Here is an 18,578-nt window from a genome sequence, read left to right as displayed (position 1 = left end):
ATCATTTGACATAAAAATGTAAAAATTCGAGATTATCTGTTTTTCGCATGGATTTCGATGGCTCAGGTGATCTTCATGTATTGGTGCGCTGGTGCATGTTGGTGGTTTTGGACATTTTTGTAGTCGCCGCTCTTGTTTCCTCGGTCGCCATCGGGACCTGTATTTCCTGAGCCCAAGGCTCGTCCCTCCTTGTCAAGGGCTCGGCTCACATAGAGAGGTTACTTTCACATCTGTGAGCCTCCTTCAGGCGTTCAATCGTCGTCGTGTCAGCAACAGGAAACCTGTAAACAACTGTCTCAAAGAAAATCAACAGTCCCATTGTCAATGCAGTGATACGGAAATCACGGGTTGCACTCCCAACCAAGTAACACCACGCCAGTGGCGGCTGGTAGTTTTTAAAGTGAGGGAGGAAGGACCGCGCGCTTGGTTGCCATTGGCCTTTGGTGTATGGTGGCATAAGAATGTGATTGATACAAAGCCACCAGTGGCATCACTGTAATTTGAAAGCTGGGGGGCAGCATGTCTTTGAAATGGACTACAAGGGCAGAAGGAAAGGATGCAAAGCCCATTAGTCAAATCAGCTTACTCTTGATTTGTAAAAGTAAATAAAAAAATCTGGGCCTATTTTGCCTGTAATTTTGTTTATTTTCAGGTACAATTGTTTTAAGGAAAGACTGACCAAAAGTGATGCCATTTAAAATGCATCATGCTCTGAATCATTCACCCTTTCCACACCATTTCCACAATATCAAACAGAACGTTCAGATTAGCAAACTAGTAAAAGAACGAGAACATTATTCTAGATTCAACCTGATCTATCGGCATGGTGCCTAGCAAGGAAATTCGCATAGCAGCACCAATGTGAACTTGACACTAGTCGTGGCGTTTGGTTGCCCTATCAAGATTTTTCACATCAGGGAAACCATCATTAGCAAACAGGGCCAGCAATACAGTCGATTGCTAGTAATGCTACCAGTAAGCCATGAGTACCTAGCAAACCATGTAGCACCCACAACACGGACGTTGCCATTACTTTTGGTGATCTCGATTTTGTGAAGTGGTCTACCTTTTTCTTTGGTCGCTAACTTAGCACTGTAACTCAATGAATGGAATGCTTTTATTCGCAAATGTTAGAATCTCGTTATCCTTCAGATGATTTCACCTGCTTTGCGTCTTAGACTGAACAGCAATGCAGGCAGAGCAGGTTTGTTTGTTATCGACAGCGTTGCCAGATTGGGTAAATTTCCCGCCCGATGATGATTTTCCCAGCCTAAAGCTATTAAAAGTAGCCCAATTGGGTCGGGAATCTGCCCAATCTGGCAACACCGCTCACCAGCCAGGGATCCTGCTGATTGGTTCATAGCGCAGCGCAACTAGATTTTTGCGCGAATCAGACGCCTGTAAGGTCACACCCACTGAATTTGTGGGGATGAATGGGAGTCAACGGAGGCTGAGGGAGCAACTTCCTCCCTGAAGTAACTGTCAAAAGGCGATAGGGGGTGCTAATGTCCCTTTACCCAGGGAAACGAACATTATATATTCAAAGGCATTAAAGTAGTCATATTTAAGGGCATTAATTCATTACAGTAGTCTGGGCAATCTAAATTTTTTTATTCTCAACAATGTTAAGGAGGATCTCCCTCCCTCTCCTCAATGGAGAAGCCTCCACTGCACTACACAATACCAAACATAACCTGGTATGGTTGTTTAAAAATTTGTTATTCAAGTAAATCCGGGATATTGATTATCTTATATACAGGCGCTACTACTAGAATAGTATAGGTGTTGACTATTCTACATATTACAGCTGGATAGGGTCGGGCCCCTCAGGTGATTTCGTCCACTTTCACCGGATCATATCTGATCCCCATGTAAGCCTGAATGGCATTTGGCGCTTCTGTAGCGCCCACTGCTGTGGTGATCAGCCGATGCAGTAGCCAGTGGCGTGCACACATAGACACTAGGTGGTGCTAACGCACCAGGACTTTTGCCCTTTATCAACGAAAATGCCCTTTTGAATTTTTTTTTATATATTTTTTTTATATTATTAACATTTTACTGAGGCCGGTTTTGAAATGATCTTTTAAAAACCTAAGCGATTAAAAACGACTGAAACAATGCCCAAAAATGAGCCACGTCCCCCTTGCACAGACCAGACTCAATTCTCTTCCTTTGTCACGTGCACTCGCGCTGGCACGCGCAGGGCACCACATGCGCTTCAGTAAACAGAAGCGTCTCCAGCATAGCAGGCACGGTCGCAGACAGGCATCTTCTCCCGTGTTCCCACCAGCCAGGTAACATACAGATCAAGTAAAATCGTATAGTTTGCCCTCTAAGCCCAACATGTAGCCTAATCATTTTGTTGTGCAGTAAAATGTCTCATACAGCAACAAACAACTAAGCATTTTTAGCCGACTGGTCACCTGATAAAGTTTTACGCTGTATAGCCCAATGACAGATAACGCAAGGACGACCATAGGCTTATTAGGCTACAAATTATTTCGGTAGAGTTTGCAATTGCAAATCTGCAAATGTGTTAGGACGAACGTTTTCTGTTGTATAGGTTGTCAGGCAACATAAATTAACACATTTATTTGTGGCAGAAAAAAACGGGAAGTTCCTCATGTGAAAAATGCCCATCTGTAGGCCTATTCAATGACAACAGTTAGCAGCTAACTCCTTCTTCTCGTACTTTTTGGTCTCTTTGTTAATTGTATATTGATTTTGATTTACTAATTGCAGCACAATGCCAAGAAAAGAGAGGCTGAAAAAAGAACGAATAAAAGAGCTACAGCAGGCAGCACAGGGAAGCAGCTCTCTGCTCTCCTGGATGAAAGGAAAGCCACATGATGGAAGGTCAGAGTCAAAGTCAGAATCACTAACTGTTGTGTGCCTTAGTTAGGCTATATGCTATTGATCTGCTCCTTTGGGCTAATGGTATTAAAGTCTTATCACATTTTATTTTTAAGTGGTTTGTACAAAATCAGCAGGCATTAAAATAGCTATTTTGTAGGCTACCATAAGTCAAGACTTCCAGTCATGTTGCTGTAATGGCCCATATTTAAACTAATGTGGCATATTTGTTGAAGCTATCATTATTATTATTATTATTATTGTGATAATGGTTATTATTATTATTATTATATTGTAGCCAGCCACAGCAGGGAAGCTCTATACCATCAAAATCTACCAGGACAGGAGATGAGGAAGAGTTCAGGGAAGACACAGAGACAGAAAAGGATGAGGGAGAACAGCTGGATGAGGAAGAGCAGGTGGATGAGGAAGAGCAGGTGGATGAGGAAGAACAGGTGGATGAGGAAGAGCAGGTGGATGAGGAAGGGCAGATGGATGAGGAAGAGCAGATGGATGAGGAAGAGCAGGTGGATGAGGAAGAGCAGGTGGATGAGGAAGAGCAGATGGATGAGGAAGGGCAGGTGGATGAGGAAGAGCAGGTGGATGAAGGAAAACAGGGAGATGAGCCAGATGAAAGAAGAAGAGAGATGAGCAAGATAGCGACTTTGCCTTATCCAACGGATCCTTCACATGTTTCTGCGTTTAAAATCAAGGGTAATGAATACATTTCGATGTGCTGCAGTCGGGGCCCATGCCAGCCAGATATACCATACCCAAAAAATACAGAGGGGAGATCATTCCAGAAGCAGTGGTTTTCAGGGAATGTGTGGCTGGAATACTCCCCTGCTGGTAATTCCATGCATTGTTTTAGCTGTCTGCTTTTCCTCTCTGAGGAAAAATACAAAAGTAAAACAGCCTGGACAACTGATGGCATCAGAAAGTGGGGCACTGCTCTTGAAAAAATCAAGCAACACTCCATGCACATGACAAGCATGGTTCGATCAGTGGTGGGTAGAGTACTGAAAATACTATACTCAAGTAAAAGTAAAATTACCTCCTTCAAAATCTACTTAAGTAAAAGTAAATATTCCAATTTGAAAACCTACTTGAGTAAGAGTAAAAAAGTACTTTGTTTTAAAGTTACTCAAATTACAAGTTACTTTACATTTTTGTATTGGAGTGCTTGGATCAGTGAAAAAGACATAACGTGTTAGAATCAGTAGCGTGCGGTGCTCCTTCATTTCGGTGTGGCAGAAACTACTGCGTATGACCACACCCACAACTTATATATATTTTTTACATATATATTTTGAGCTCCATTAAAACATGTTAACTAAACTAATTGTGAGTAAGAAATAAACTAATAGCCTAATGTTACTGCACGCTTTTGAAGTGCCATCCGCAACACTCGTCATATGATGTCCCTTATAGGGAAGTTATTTCTTCCATATTTTATTTTAACAACAGGCATGAAAATACATGAAAAGTAGAAATACAAGTCATCAATCAAGCAGACCTTCGATTTGGAACTTGGCCCGACAATGTGTGCAAATCTCTCAATAACAACACTTTTGAAATCAGATATTTCTCAATAACAGCTGTTTAAATCAGGTATGCAATTTGAATACCTGTTGAAATAAATAAATAGTCTTCAATGCCGAAAGATACAGGCGGAGTAATTCGATTTTAAACAACAACAGTCCTAGAATATGACCATGGGGCAGACTACTTTACGACCATATGGGCGTCTTATAGCGCTGATTGCAATTCTTATTGCAGCCTGCAGGGTTATGCGAGAAACATACGGAGGGACGCGGTCGTTGAGGTCCGCCACCCCACATTGCATGACACGTTAAACTCAACTAGAATCACCACCATCAATTTGATATCAACAGACCAAAAATTTTCAGAAAGCCTACAGAAACTATAGATAGTTAATGTGACAATCACATTATTAACAATAAACTTGGAGCAATGATTTACTGAGGAACTTTTTTTTTTTGGGAGCATGCTTTTGCAGGGAGTTCGCCGCCCCACCTGCCCATATGGACGGCACGCGGCTGGTTAGAATGCGTGAGTGAGTGAGTGAGGGAGAGAAAGAGATGCACTCCTAAAACATTTCTTCACAAGTTGTACAACAAAAGCAATTGCATTAAGCTCTGTGCATGTGACAAAAGGCAAGAGCTTTGTAGGAACACAACCAATTAAACACAAACGAGACTGACTTGGTTGGCTGATTGGGCAATCAGATTTATCCAGCCTACGCACATAGCATGCACGCACACTCACAGAGCCAGACACGACAATGACGAACAAGTTTGTGAGTGGTCTGCAGAATACAGTGTAACATAGTTTCTTTAGAATTATATAAACTATAGCCTACGTGGACCGTAACTCCGCACCCCCTGGCGAAAATATCTTCCTGCGCGTCTGCATCCATGCGTTTCTAGTCCTCAGTCCCAACGTAACGGTCGACTCACGTTGCAACCTAGGGAAAGCGCGTCGCTAACGTGTACGCTTGTATTACAGTCAACAAAGATAATGTTTTGATCAAAATACTAATTTTAATGAAAGCACAATGGAAAATGTAATTGAGTAAAGAGTAGAATTCTAAATCAAATATTTACTCGCGTAAGAGTAAAATTACAGACTTAAAAAAGGAACGTGAAAAGTACTCGTCAGCCGAAAAATGTACTTTTTTACTCATTTGCGTTACTTGTAATGCGTTACTACCCACCACTGGGTTCGATGGACCAACTTCCAAAAAAAGCTCCTCCAGTCTGCATTTGATGTTTCAGATGTAAAGGGGGTGGAAGTTAGAGAGCGAGAGAGGCAGGCAAATAGGGAAATCCTGACCAGATTGATTGACCTCACAGTGTATCTTGCACGTCAGGGACAAGCATTCAGAGGGCATAATGAGAGAGTCCAGTGACAACCGTGGCAATTTCCGTGAATTGGTGAATGTGTTTTCTCGATATGACAGTGTCCTGAAAATGCATTTGGAAAAGGTTTCCAAAGCTAAAGACTAGGGGTGTGACGAGATCTCGCGAGATTAAACTCGACGATATTACCCGTTGCGTTAAAAATCGGTCTCGCGAGATTTGTGATTTATCCAAACTTCTATTTGTCGCCTGTGGGGGCAGTAATGCGCCTTTGCTACATCTAACCTGCCAGAACCTAAAGAAGGAGAAGGAAAAGAAGATGAGGAGAAGGAGGGGAAGCAGGGGAAGCATCGAAAGCAGCCATAAGCTGTGTTCGAAATCGTTCCCTATCACGGATATAGTGTACTATTTAGGGTGCTCGCCATTTTGTAGTGGTGTTCGAATTCTCAGTGGTTAATTTCATGCACTATATAGTGCACTTAAAATACCCAAAATGTGAGTGTACATACGATGTAGCCTACATTTTACTCCCGTATACCACAATGCAATGCAGTCGTGTTTTTCCGGAGGAGAAGAAGAGGCTGAATAACCGCGAAAACGAATACCTTTAATCAAAGTACATTTTGGGTACTTTGATTTGGTTTTGCACATAATATTGTTTGCAATTGAAAAAAAGAGAATTATTTAATTTAATTTAACTTTTATAAATTTTAGTTTTAGTTTCAATTTCATGCATGTAAAGAGTTATAATAAAACATTTCAAAATACATGCGCCACTTGGTTAAATAAAAGTCTGTTGGTCCAGTCATATAATTTGTCATTGTAGTTTTCTTAAAATCTCGTCTCGTCTCGTTCTCGTGAACCCAATATCGTGTCTCGTCTCGTCTCGTGAGCTGAGTGTATCGTCACACCCCTACTAAAGACACCAAGACTAGGCCCCAGGTGTCACTGCTTTCCAACAGATGCCAAAATGACATCATTGCAGCACTAGCCACTTACATCAGAAGGGAGATAAACCACGAAATAAAAAAGGCAGAAATGTTTTCCATCCTCCTTGATGAAACCTCTGATGTCTCACACAAAGAGCAAGTGTCATTTGTTGTGCGATATTTGCATGACATGACAATCAAGGAGCGGTTTATTGAAGTCTGCAACGTAGACTCCACTACAGGCCAGGAGCTGGAGAACACTGTGTTGTCCCTTCTCCAGAAGAATGGCCTAGAGCTGAGCAAAATGTATGGCCAAGGCTATGATGGAGCAGCCAACATGAGTGGCATGTACAAAGGCCTACAAGCAAGGATTCGTGCACATAATGAGAAGGCGCTCTATGTGCACTGCAAAGCCCACTGCCTCAATCTGGTACTGGTGGAAGCAGCAAAATCCAGCAAACATTTTGTGACCTTCTTCAACCTGGTGGAGAAATTGCATGCTTTTTGCACAGGCTCCCCAAAGCGCCATGCTGCCCTAGTCAGATTTCAGGAGTCCTTGTTTCCTGGACAGCGTGTCTTGGCACTTCAGCAGCTGTCAGATACCAGATGGGCTTGCAGGGAAAAAGCCCTGAAGGCACTTCAGAAAAATCTGAAAGCTGTTCTGACCAGGGGCGTTTCTAGGTTTCTGAAAGATCCGGGGCTTAGCCCAGGGCCAAAACGTAACTGCGCATGCAATTTTTGAAAATAATAACAAATAACAAAATAAACAATGTATGCAGTTTATTAATACCAATGGTAAAAATATAGATTTTCACAAACTTCCCTTTGTCTTAACAAAAAAGTGGCTCATTCATAAGCACCAACATTAAACATTTAGATAATAAATGAGTCACATAGTCATATGTATTCTTCACATGTTTTTATTAGTTTCACAATAGTAAACAATGTCTGAAAAAGTATACAATGCAGAAAGATAAGATGTTTAAAAGGCAAGAGCCTTTTAAACATCTTATCTTTCTGTAGTCATGCGTTTGTCTTTGTTCATTTCTTTTCTTCTACAGTATATCTGTCTTTACTTTACACTTTCCATATTGTGTATACTTGTACATTTGTCTGTGTATTATTAACTGTTACTCTACATGCATTGTCTTTCTTTGTTCATTTCTTGTTTGTAGTGAACTTTTTATTTTCACTCGTTTCACTGTTTCTTGCTCCTTTCTTTGGACCTTTGTCCTTTGAGCACAAGTGGGTATCTCCTCGGTTTGACTTGGGCGAACCGGTCAATGACTTCACCATGGTCTAAGCCACAAAGCGCATCCTTCTCCACTGCCATAATAGCCAAATGATGTAGCCTCTCCTGGCCCATGGTTCTCCTCAGCCAGGTGTGGACACGGCGCAGTACACTGAACGACCGCTCACACGTGCAACTGCTGACAGGTATTGTCAAGGCTGCTTGGACAACTGAGCTCAAGGTTGGGAACATGTCTGGGTGAAGTAGCTTGTAAACACTGCCCATGTCAGAAACGGCACCTTCTCTCTTTCTTCTAGAAAGGAACTGCTTTGCGACCAGGATCTCCTCTTTTTTCAATGACATTTTATAATGTGTTGCAATCAGCTCTAGGGAATCCTCACAGAAGAAATCAACGGCCGCTGGGTTGCAAGCTTGAATGCCTCGCATTAGCTCTGCCCCACATCAGAAAATCTGCCGTTTAGCTCAGTTACCATACGGTCAAGACATGGGTACAACAGAGTTTGTTTCAGCTGGTCTTCTGTGCCCAGATGAGCCCTTGTACCCAAGGTGGACTCTATTGTAAAGTCCTCCATCACCCTCTGCTTGTGCCTGCGACCACTGTGACTCTCACATATGTTGTTGGCATCATAGATGTGTTTTGCTTCATTGTAAAGCTTGTCTGCCATTTCATTGGTTCGGATGGATTTCAGTGTGTCAAGGACTGCATCTTTAAAGAGTGTTGCTTGGGCCAAGTCCACAGAATCCTTCTGAAGGTACAGGTGCAGCCCCTCTGTAGTTGACAGCATACTCCGGAACATGACCAGCAGGTAGACATTTGAAAACCTGGACAGCTTTGACAGTAATCCGACTGCCAGAGGTGTTGCACTCTCTTCCAGGCACTTTAAAACAGCTGGCAGATTGTTGAGCATTGCTCTCACAGACTTCACCTGACATGCCCATCGGGTTTTTGACAGCTGGACAAGCTCACTCTTCTTCAAGCCCAGGAGCATCTGGACATCAGAGAATCTCTGATGGTTTACGATTGATACACTGAAGAAACAGTAGACACTCTCCAATGTCTCAAACAGGTCACTGGCTTCTCGAACAGCTCTGCACGTATGGCAGAGAACCAGGTTCAGCTCATGAGCATAGCAGTGTACGTACACTGCTTCTGGGTGTTTCTCACGAAAGCGAGCTTGAACTCCACTTACTGAACCACTCATAACGGAAGCTCCATCATAAGCCTGAGCGACACACAGGAGATCATTAAGGCCATTCGACTCCAATACATTTTCAATTGCGTCAGTGATGCACTGTGCATTCAATCCCTTAAGGGTGACAAGTTCAAGGAGACGCTCTTTGACTCCGCCGTCAGCTGTAACATAGCGCACACAAACAGCAAGCTGTTCAACGTGGCCATCTCTTGCCTCATCAGCCATCACTGCATACATTTTCGATGCCTTGATCTCTTCTACGATGGTTGCAGTCACTTCATCAGCACAACATTCGATCATGCTGTTCTGCGAGGCAGGAGATAGATATGTTGAATGAGAAGGGGCCTGGTAGTTCTGGAGGAAGGGGTCAAAGGTTTCAAGGAGCTTCATTACTTCTAAAAAGTTTCCCTGATTCAGGGAGGAGCTGGTTTCATCATGACCACGGAAAGCAATGCCTTGTTTCCCTAAAAGGCTAGTGACGGCCACAATGCGCCGCAGGTATTCTCTCCTTTCACTAATCTGACTGGAATTTCCAACATTCATTTGGTCGACAACATCGCCTTCTGTTAGCGTAGCTCTGTAATTCTTCCAGGCCAGGATAGATGACTTGTGGACAGCACTTGCCTCATGCTCTCGGTAGCTATCCAAGGCCCTTTTCCAGTTATTAAAGCCCTCAGTGCTGAGGAGGGCATCTTTGCTGGCTCTAGGGTTGTGTTTCCCAAAGAGCTTGCATGAGAAACAGTGTGAAGAGTTTCTGCTCAAAGAATACTCCAGCCAGTCAAAAGATTCAAACCATTTGTACTGGAAAGACCGTTGCTGCTTTCCAAAACTAGTGGAGGGGTACTGGTCCCGTCTGGGTTGCTTTGGGCCTGTTTCTCGTGTCCCTAAATCATTCTTTCCTAACAGGTTCCCTGTGCTCCCTGACCCAGAGCCACCTGTATTTCCAAAAAGGGGAAAAAAGCGAAATAAAGCTATGGCCTCCTTCTCCCCCCTTTTTTAAACATTATTAAATAAAACTCTGCTATCCACAACTTGCAATTAATGGGCACTGGCAAGGATGTATACTGGGATACACTGCTGAATATTATACAATTCTGGACTAGAGATATTGGTATAGATACTCCTCACATAGCCTACAGGTACCTGCACTTGCACTTGCACTGTCCTCACTCTGGTCAGCAGCATCACTGGCAGCTGCATCTATGTATGCTGACTCTGCCCTTATCTCTGAAAATGTATAAAAGAATAAATAAAAAAAAGTTAAGCTGTAGCCTACTGTAAACTTAAGATCAATATTCTATCAAATTATTGCATTTAGAAATTTTAATTTCAAACATTATAATTAGGTTACTAAAATAGGTGTCATTGTGTTGCTCGTCAGTATTGCTTCCTCCTGCTAGTTTGCCTTCATTGGTCTCGAAACCAGGTCCTCTGATTTGCGACCACAATTGACCACCAAATAAACGTGTGTGCTATTAGTTATGCCAAGGACAAAACAACCTATTTTTTGGCGCAAGTGGGAGGTCTTTACCTCTTTTTATACTGAGAGGGAATTCACCAGGTCGACTTTGTTACAGAGACACTCTTAACATAGCCTACAGGTACCTGAACTTGCACTCTCCTCCCTTTGGTCTCCTGCATGAACCCTGACTGCATCCTTATCTGCTATCATACCTGAAAATGAAGGATGTGCCATTATATGCTTAAAGAGTTAAACAAGAACAAGAACAACAAAAAAAACCTTCTATTCCCATTACCTCCTTGGCTGCCAACCACTTTTGGAGCAAAAAACATTGAAATCCTTCTTTGTGACATTGTTGTTTGCAGGTCCCAGGGGGTTGGGACTCTACAGCAGATGTCGTTATAATTCTCTGTTAACAAACATAAATGAGTCAGTACACTTATGCAGCCGGTCTCATTCCCTGTTGCCATGAGAATCATGTATTAACATAAATATTTCTAACTGTTATTCTTTTAATTTCATATCATATCTTCATATTATTGTCATCAACTTTCATGTACAAAGTCATTTAGAGTACAGACGAAAATAATAGATATAGTAGCAGGCTTAATGCCTCTGGTCCATCACACTACTAGTCATTAACGTTGGCTAGCTAGAGCATTCTAGCTGCAGACAAAGTACATGATATACATTTGCATTCAATTATAACATTATATACATTTACCATAAGTAAGGTTTTCAAAACGTTTACAGACATTTTAATTACTGACATATAATAAAGACATTGTGAAATCTAGGGCTTGTGCTCACTACTCACCTGTTGTAAACAGTGAGAGACTGGCTGCTGAAGTGTACTGACGCACTTGTTGCTCTGTTCTCGTGCGGTAAATGAGGGGCGTTCAAGGACCGTCGGAAAGTAGATTTTTTTTATTTTATTTTTACCAAAAAATTAGATTCGGGGCTAATCAAATTAGATCCGGGGCTTTAGCCCCGAATAAAACAGCCTAGTGACGCCACTGGTTCTGACGCTCCTGGATGACATCACTGAAAGTGACCCACCAAACCTGGCCAGAGGTGATGCGCAGATGTACAGGAATGCCATCAACTTCCTGTTCATTCTGTGCATGGAGATCACAACCCCAGTGTTTGAAGTCACTGCTATGGCATCAGATTCCCTCCAGAAAGAGGGATTGGACCATTCCACAGCCCACAAGGTCATTGATGGTGTTCTTCACACATTGAGGTCCATGAGGTCTGAGGAGAAATTTGGAGAAATATTTGGATGTGCAACAGAAAAGGCAGAGAGTTTCAATATTCCAGTACCTACTGTGGTGCCTGGTCAGGAGAGGAAACGAAAAGTGCCAGTGCGTTACCAACACAACCCAACAGTGTCTCAAGTAGGAGCTCAGTTTGAGTCAGTGGAGGCATATTTCAGGAGTAGCGTGTACTTCACCTTCCTGGATATTATGACTGAGGAGATGAACAGGAGATTCAAAGGGGAGAACACTGGAAGCCCTACATCAAGAATCATTGAGTCATTCCAGCCCTTAACTGTACATGCTAACTGGGTAGGCACACCAAACACAGAAGCCACAGAAGCGGTGCACATTCTCTGTGAGTTCTATGGAGAAGATGAGGAGCAGCTTAAGACAGAACTAAAGGTCTTCCACTCCAGCTTCACTTCAAAGAACCTACAAGAGATATTTGCAATACTGAGGAAAAAACAATGGCCAGCTGATCTTTCCTGCCTTTGTCAAAATGATCCAAATATATGCAACATTACCAGTGACGACTGCTTCAGTTGAAAGATCATTTTCCAAGCTGAAAATCATAAAAACGAAACTAAGAAGCCTGTGTGGAGAGGAAAGGCTCTCTGACCTTCTCTTGCTTGCCATTGAAAGAGACATTGAGGTAAACCACAGTGAGGTCATCAACATCTTTAAAGACATGGCACCAAGAAGGATGCTGCTTTAAAGCAGTACGCAGCAAGAAGTGGAGGGTAAACAGAAGACAGTGGAGGGCAAAGTGAAGTTTATCTACTTCGCCGAGATGTCTAGAGTTCATCTTGGGACTTAACAATGACTGTATATAGTTAATATAGGATGTGGATTTTATCTGTTGGTGGTGTGACTTTTTTCTATAGGAAACTCACGTGTAGAGAATGATACAAATAAAAGTAAAATTTCATTCAACATGTGCGTGTAACTTTTTTATAATAAGGTGTTCCGCGTGCGCTAAAAAGTGCCCTTCCCTTCCCCCCTGAGCACCTGCCCCCCAAAATGTCTGTGCACGCCACTGGCAGTAGCCCTCGTGCGCAGGGAATACAACGGCAGCCGGCTACAATTAACACGGTGACTGCCATTATTCCTGCTACGGGCACCGACTGGATAATGCCTTTCCACCTCCCAAACATATGCTCCATCCATCCTGTGAAAGGGTCATTAATGCCGTAGTTCTCTGCCAATTCGAACCTGAGGGATTGTCATCATGCCAGCGCCCTGGCCACCACCCATCCGGAGCTGTGTTATTGGGGATAAAAGTACAACATGTTGTGCCTATCAGCGCATACACCCCTCCTTGCTCTGCCAATAACATATCCATATCTATATTCCTTTAACCTTATTAGTGGAAAACGGTACGAACTGTTGTTGATTATGATACATGTAATTTATCCAAACAATATTTTTTCTAATGGTGGACAACCAAAATAGAACCGATTCAAATCCTGCCGTTATTTGATTTCCTCATGTGACTGTTACTCCTTGCTCGGCGGACATAGTTTGTAGGCTCCGCGTGTGTCTGCATCTGGTTCTGGAACTTTGTGTTTCTATTGTAGAAATACAGACTCATGTACAGCAGTTAGTTGTTCAAAAGCATATTTCCTTTAATTCTATTTTTAATTGTTCTGATGGAAGTCCCTTATGGGACCCTTGAAATGTAAGTGAAAGCATGATTTACAGTATTGCAGCATTCTTCCAAGAAAGTATTCCAATCCATGATCGCTTATTAAGTTACTTTATTTGTTAAAGTATTTCGGTATGGTAACTATGGAGCAAAAGGAGAAGCGTGCTGAACACGTGCCGAGCGACTCCCAGATGACCAAAGCTATATTAACCCTTAAAGGCATACTGTACGGTTTCCAGTGATATGCACTTTTTAATATGTTGTTGAAATTGGTTTTTACATCCTGACAGCAATAAATAACTTATGGGCAATGAAAAAGAAGCGAAACAAAAACGAATTCTGTATCGGCTATAAACCTGTTAAAATGCTTACCAATCGGAGACATTGTACCCGAATCTAAAGAACCAATCACAAGCCTGCGCGTTCTCTCCCCTCTGTGTACGAGCCTGAGCCGGCCTGAGCGCGTTCACGGAGGGCAAAGAAAGTGTTGTTGTCATAGTAGTTCATGACAGTGGACTAGACCTAGTGAGCCTACAACGTCAACACGATGGAAGACAAACAGAAGTTACCACTGCCACCGTTACTTGCCCCGGTCCATCCTTTTAAAAAGGCAAGAAAAAGAAAGACCGAAAATGAAAAGGCAGCAACAATAAAAAAGTTGGAGAGGGCTCGAGGAAATACGAGGATAAATATTGGATTCGCTTTTCAGCGATGGCGAAAGCTGAGGGAGTGGTTTGGCCTGAAAAGTGACGCAATGGTTGCCGTTTTTCTCTTGGACAGGTAAGCTTTCGTCTTGTTTCCTGTTTATTTTATATTTGTGTTCAGAAGAAGTCTATTTTTGTGTTCAGGGAATAGTCTGCTCGCCCCGCTAGACTGTCTGCTTCAGTTGACTGAAGGCTCCGACTCAGCTGTTAGCTACAGAGCTACTGTTTAGCTAACACAACTCAAGACTCGCACTGTACAAACCGTAAATGTAATTAGCCAATATGTTTAACTATGTAAGAACTCCATCTATAATGTTCCTTTCTAACTATATTATTTTTCTAATGTTATGTGGTCGTCAGCTTCTCGGCTTTCTCACCACCGGCTTTCTCACCACCACAGCCAGGGCAACTGCTACGGCAAACAGCACGTCTCTCTCTTTGGCCAAGCAGTCGTCAATAACCGATGCTGTCACAAAAAAGGAAGTCTTAACTGCGGAGGTAATGTGGGCACTGAAGGTGGCTAATTCGCATTATTCGTTTAAGTCATCTGAAGATGCTAGCCTGCTCTTTCAAAGAATGTTCCCCGATAGCCAGATAGCAACACAATTTGCTTGTGGCGAAAGCAAATGCTCGTACCTCTGCTCTTTCGGTCTCGTGCCCCACTTCAGGAGTCTGACGTTGTCCAACGTAATGAAGCAAAGGGCATACGTCATTCTCTTCGACGAAAGCCTGAATAGTTATTTACAGTCCAAACAGATGGATTTACATGTGAGGCTATGGGATGGCGCCGATGTTAAGACAAAATACATCGGCTCTCAGTTCTTGGGACATTCATCTGCCCTCGATGTCGTTGCGAAAATGACCGACATGCTGTCGGAGATCGGAGTCAATAACCTCATCCAAATCTCCATGGACGGTCCCAATGTCAACTGGAAGGTATTCGAAATACTCGAAAAAGAGGGTGCAACAGGATACTGGAAAGTCGCTTCTCAACATTGGTTCGTGTGGGTTGCACATACTGCACAACGCATTCAGAGATGGATGCAAATCGGCAGGTTGGGAAGTTGGGCACGCACTCTCCAGCATTTACTGGCTGTTCCACAACTGCCCTGCTCGTCACGAAGATTTCGTGACGGCAACTGGTTGCACCACTAACATGCTTTGGTTTTGTAATCACCGCTGGATCGAAAATGTCAAAGTGTCGGAACGAGGAATGCTGCTCTGGCCGCACGTAAAAGCCTACGTTGAGATGGTAGGAAAAGGTGAATTACCCAATCCAAAGGTGAAGTCCTTTGACGCTCTGAAGGACTGCTGTGCAGATCCTCTCTTCACCGTGAAAGTGGCAATCTTCAATAGCGTTGCAAGAGAAGTCACTCCATTCCTCACCGCCTACCAAACAGACAAACTCATGCTTCCCTTCCTCAGTGAGGACATGTTCAAACTGATGAAAGGTAAGCATAAATATATTTTGATTTAAGCATTGCAATAAAATAGCATTCTATTTTGGCTTTTAAATATGTATTGTAACATTTTGACAATTTCAATTAGTATTGTAGTAATATGTTTGATAAATATAATAGGTTAATAGAACACAGCCACATAAAATGATGATACAATATTTGTTTGTAGAGCATTTTAACAACTTTAAAACTTTCTCTGTACTGTACCTGTACATTATTTTTTTTAAAAGTGGGTTGGGAAGGACCCGCCCTCTTCTAGTGTAATGAGGGTTAATTTTAGTTGATCTGCATCTAGAAAATGTATTTATGAATTGGGTACCATTCAGTTGTTAGGTGTGTCTGATCAGATAGTGTATCATACTCACACATGACCTATTATTTTGTGTATCTGACAATTAAGAGTGATCAAAATGAAAATGTAAAATATTTGAAAGTAATTATTATTTTCATTATTATGTCAATATTTTGCAGGTCTCATGGGACGATTTCTGAAGGAAAACCCCCTGAGGGAGGCCACCTCCACATTGAAGCTCCTCCATGTTGATTTTCAGGACAGCAGTCTGCACAAAGAGGCTTCCAAGATTGACATTGGATTTGCAGCAGAAACCATTCTTAACCAACTAAAGTCTTCCAAGAAGATTTCAGAGAGGCAGGTGCTGGAGATCAAGATGGAATGTAAGAAACTCTTGATCACCCTGACTGAGAAGCTGCTGAAAAAGGGTCCAGTGCATTACCAACTGGTGAGAAGCATGCAGTGCCTTGACGCATGGCCGTGTCTAAGGAGCTGTGCGTGCCGCAAATGAGAAGAATGTTGCACACTCTTGTTGAGGCCAAACATGTTGACGAGTCAGTGTGCGATGATATTCTCAGAGAGTTCAGTGAGTTTTGTGACTCAGCTGCTCTTCAGGCCAACTTCCGGGAGTTTGACCCCAAGACCGACCGGGTGGACACCCTCCTATACGAGACAATGGGCTCGAAACCATCCTTTTCCAGAGTGTGGGATGTGGTAAAGGTACTGCTTGTCTTGTCTCATGGACAGGCCAGTGTTGAGCGAGGATTCTCGATCAACAAAGAAATGATTGTAGAGAATCAGAAGGAGATGTCCCTGGTGGGTCAGAGGCTCATTGTTGACCATGTCAGGTCTGTTGGGGGCATTAACAAGGTGGAGATTACCAAGGAACTGTTACTTTCAGCTGCAAGTGCTAGGCAGAAGTACCATGGGTACCTAGATGAAGAGAAAAGAAAGAAGGAGAGGCAAGGCATTGACCTCAAGAGAAAGGCCCTCACAGATGAGCTGGATGACCTAAAAAAGAAGAGGGCGAGAATGGAGAATGATATAAGCGCACTTCATAAATCAGCTGATGAATATTCTGAGAAAGCAGAATCTACAAGCCAGCTTACATTCATCGCCAAATCAAACAGCTTCTGCCGAACTGCAAAGGAAAAGAAGGTATCTCTGCTGGAGATCGAAAAGCAGATAGATGCGAAGCTTGCAGAAATTAAACGCTAAGCTGGCAAGTGACTGTTCTCGTCAGGTTGCCACCAGCTTTTCTATCTCACTAGCCTCTCAATGGGACAGAAGTTGTGTGTGTGTGTGTGTGTGTGTGTGTGTGTGTGTGTGTGTGTGTGTGTGTGTGTGTGTGTGTGTGTGTGTGTGTGTGTGTGTGTGTGTGTGTGTGTGTGTGTGAGAAACACAAAACTAAAGCACTTGTTATGCGAATGTTGTTTTATAAAGCTGTTTAATGTGCAATTGTTTTTGTTGATTAATGGTCAAAAAGTTAGTTGCCAACTCAACGTTCTGTTACACACATACACAACTAGAGCTGTATGTGTGTGTGTTAGTGTGTATGTGAGTGTGAGAGAGAGTGAGTGTGTGTATGTGTGTTTATATATGTGTGTGTGTGTATGCGTGTGACCCCCCTTATCTGTGATGTTGTTTTATAAAGCTGTTCAAATGTGAAATTGTTTTGGTTGATTAATGGTCAAAGAGTTAGTTGCCAACTGTTCTGTTACATTTTGCACTAGAAAATGGAAATCAATGTTTGCACTAGCTGGATGCTTCTGCATACTAAAGCTCTTATTGATGTCAGTGCTGTGAATGCAACCAGAGTATATTTATAAATGTTCATTCTTTAAATCAAACTATTGTCTCTCAATCATTTGTGTCATTTAATGTATACAGTATGCCTCCGAATTCCCATTGTTAGTTTTAATACTACATTTTATCACTTTTGCACGTTAACACCGAGATTTCACAAAATGTTTGGTCATGGAAATTTGGTTTAAAGTCATGGAAAAGTCATGGAAAAGTCATGGAAATCCATTGGTCCAAAAGTGTATGAACCCTGAATAGTATAAAACCAAAATGTTCATTCTACCCAAACATATATCTATAAAAATAGAACAAGAGACACTGGACATGTGGAGTGGTCTCTTCATTTTTTCCAGAGCTGTGTAGTGTATGAATTTCAGTGTACAAACTCAGACATTGTAATGCATTGTGATACTTTTGTTGGGAAAAATAACCTGATGAGCACATCACATGGCAGGCACATTAATATATAGTCGACTCTTGCTCTAAACCCAACGAACACATAACACAAACATGATAATATAGTCAGGTCAAGGCCAGAGCCAAGGCCCCATTTCCCAAGCAGGCAAATGGTAGACACTCAGACAATGCACCAGTCATCCTCAAGAACGGGAGAGCCACATTAATTTATCACACAGGAGACATTTTGAGAGCTCTCCCCCGTTAGGAGGAACCAAGAGATACACCTGCCCATACCAGGGCCTCAGAGCCACATTAAATTATCACACACGAGACACTTCGGGGGGGCACTCCCCCGTTTTAATTTATCACACAGGAGACATTTTGAGAGCTCTCCCCCGTTAGGAGGAACACAAGAAGATCCAGGGCCTGGGAGCCAAGGTCCAGC

At 42.5% G+C, this 18,578-nt stretch overlaps 1 protein-coding gene across 2 annotated transcripts; it reads right to left on the bottom strand.

Moving 5' to 3' along the window:
- Positions 1 to 7,333: 7,333 nt before the first annotated feature.
- Positions 7,334 to 11,602, bottom strand: LOC132464853 (zinc finger MYM-type protein 1-like). Of its 2 annotated transcripts, XM_060061492.1 has the most exons (4): positions 11,389 to 11,602; positions 10,867 to 10,980; positions 10,715 to 10,783; positions 7,334 to 10,336 (listed from the first exon to the last, which is right to left on the bottom strand). In XM_060061492.1, exon 4 carries the CDS (start codon positions 9,650 to 9,652, stop codon positions 8,342 to 8,344), a length of 1,311 nt encoding a protein of 436 aa, XP_059917475.1. In that variant the 5' UTR covers positions 9,653 to 10,336; positions 10,715 to 10,783; positions 10,867 to 10,980; positions 11,389 to 11,602; the 3' UTR covers positions 7,334 to 8,341. The 2 variants fall into 2 exon arrangements, with proteins under 2 accessions (XP_059917475.1, XP_059917472.1); XM_060061489.1 differs by having other exon boundaries at positions 7,334 to 10,783.
- Between the last annotated feature and the right edge of the window lie 6,976 nt (positions 11,603 to 18,578).

This window comes from Gadus macrocephalus, chromosome 1 (genome assembly GCF_031168955.1).
Source record: "Gadus macrocephalus chromosome 1, ASM3116895v1".
NCBI lineage: Eukaryota > Metazoa > Chordata > Actinopteri > Gadiformes > Gadidae > Gadus > Gadus macrocephalus.
The sequence above is the reverse complement of the archived record's forward strand: the minus strand, read 5'-3'. Positions and strand labels throughout refer to the sequence as shown.

What these genes read in the sequence shown, in the direction of transcription:
- LOC132464853 (XM_060061489.1), bottom strand. Translation starts at nt 9,652, where the DNA reads ATGAATGTTGGAAATTCCAGTCAGATTAGTGAAAGGAGAGAATACCTG.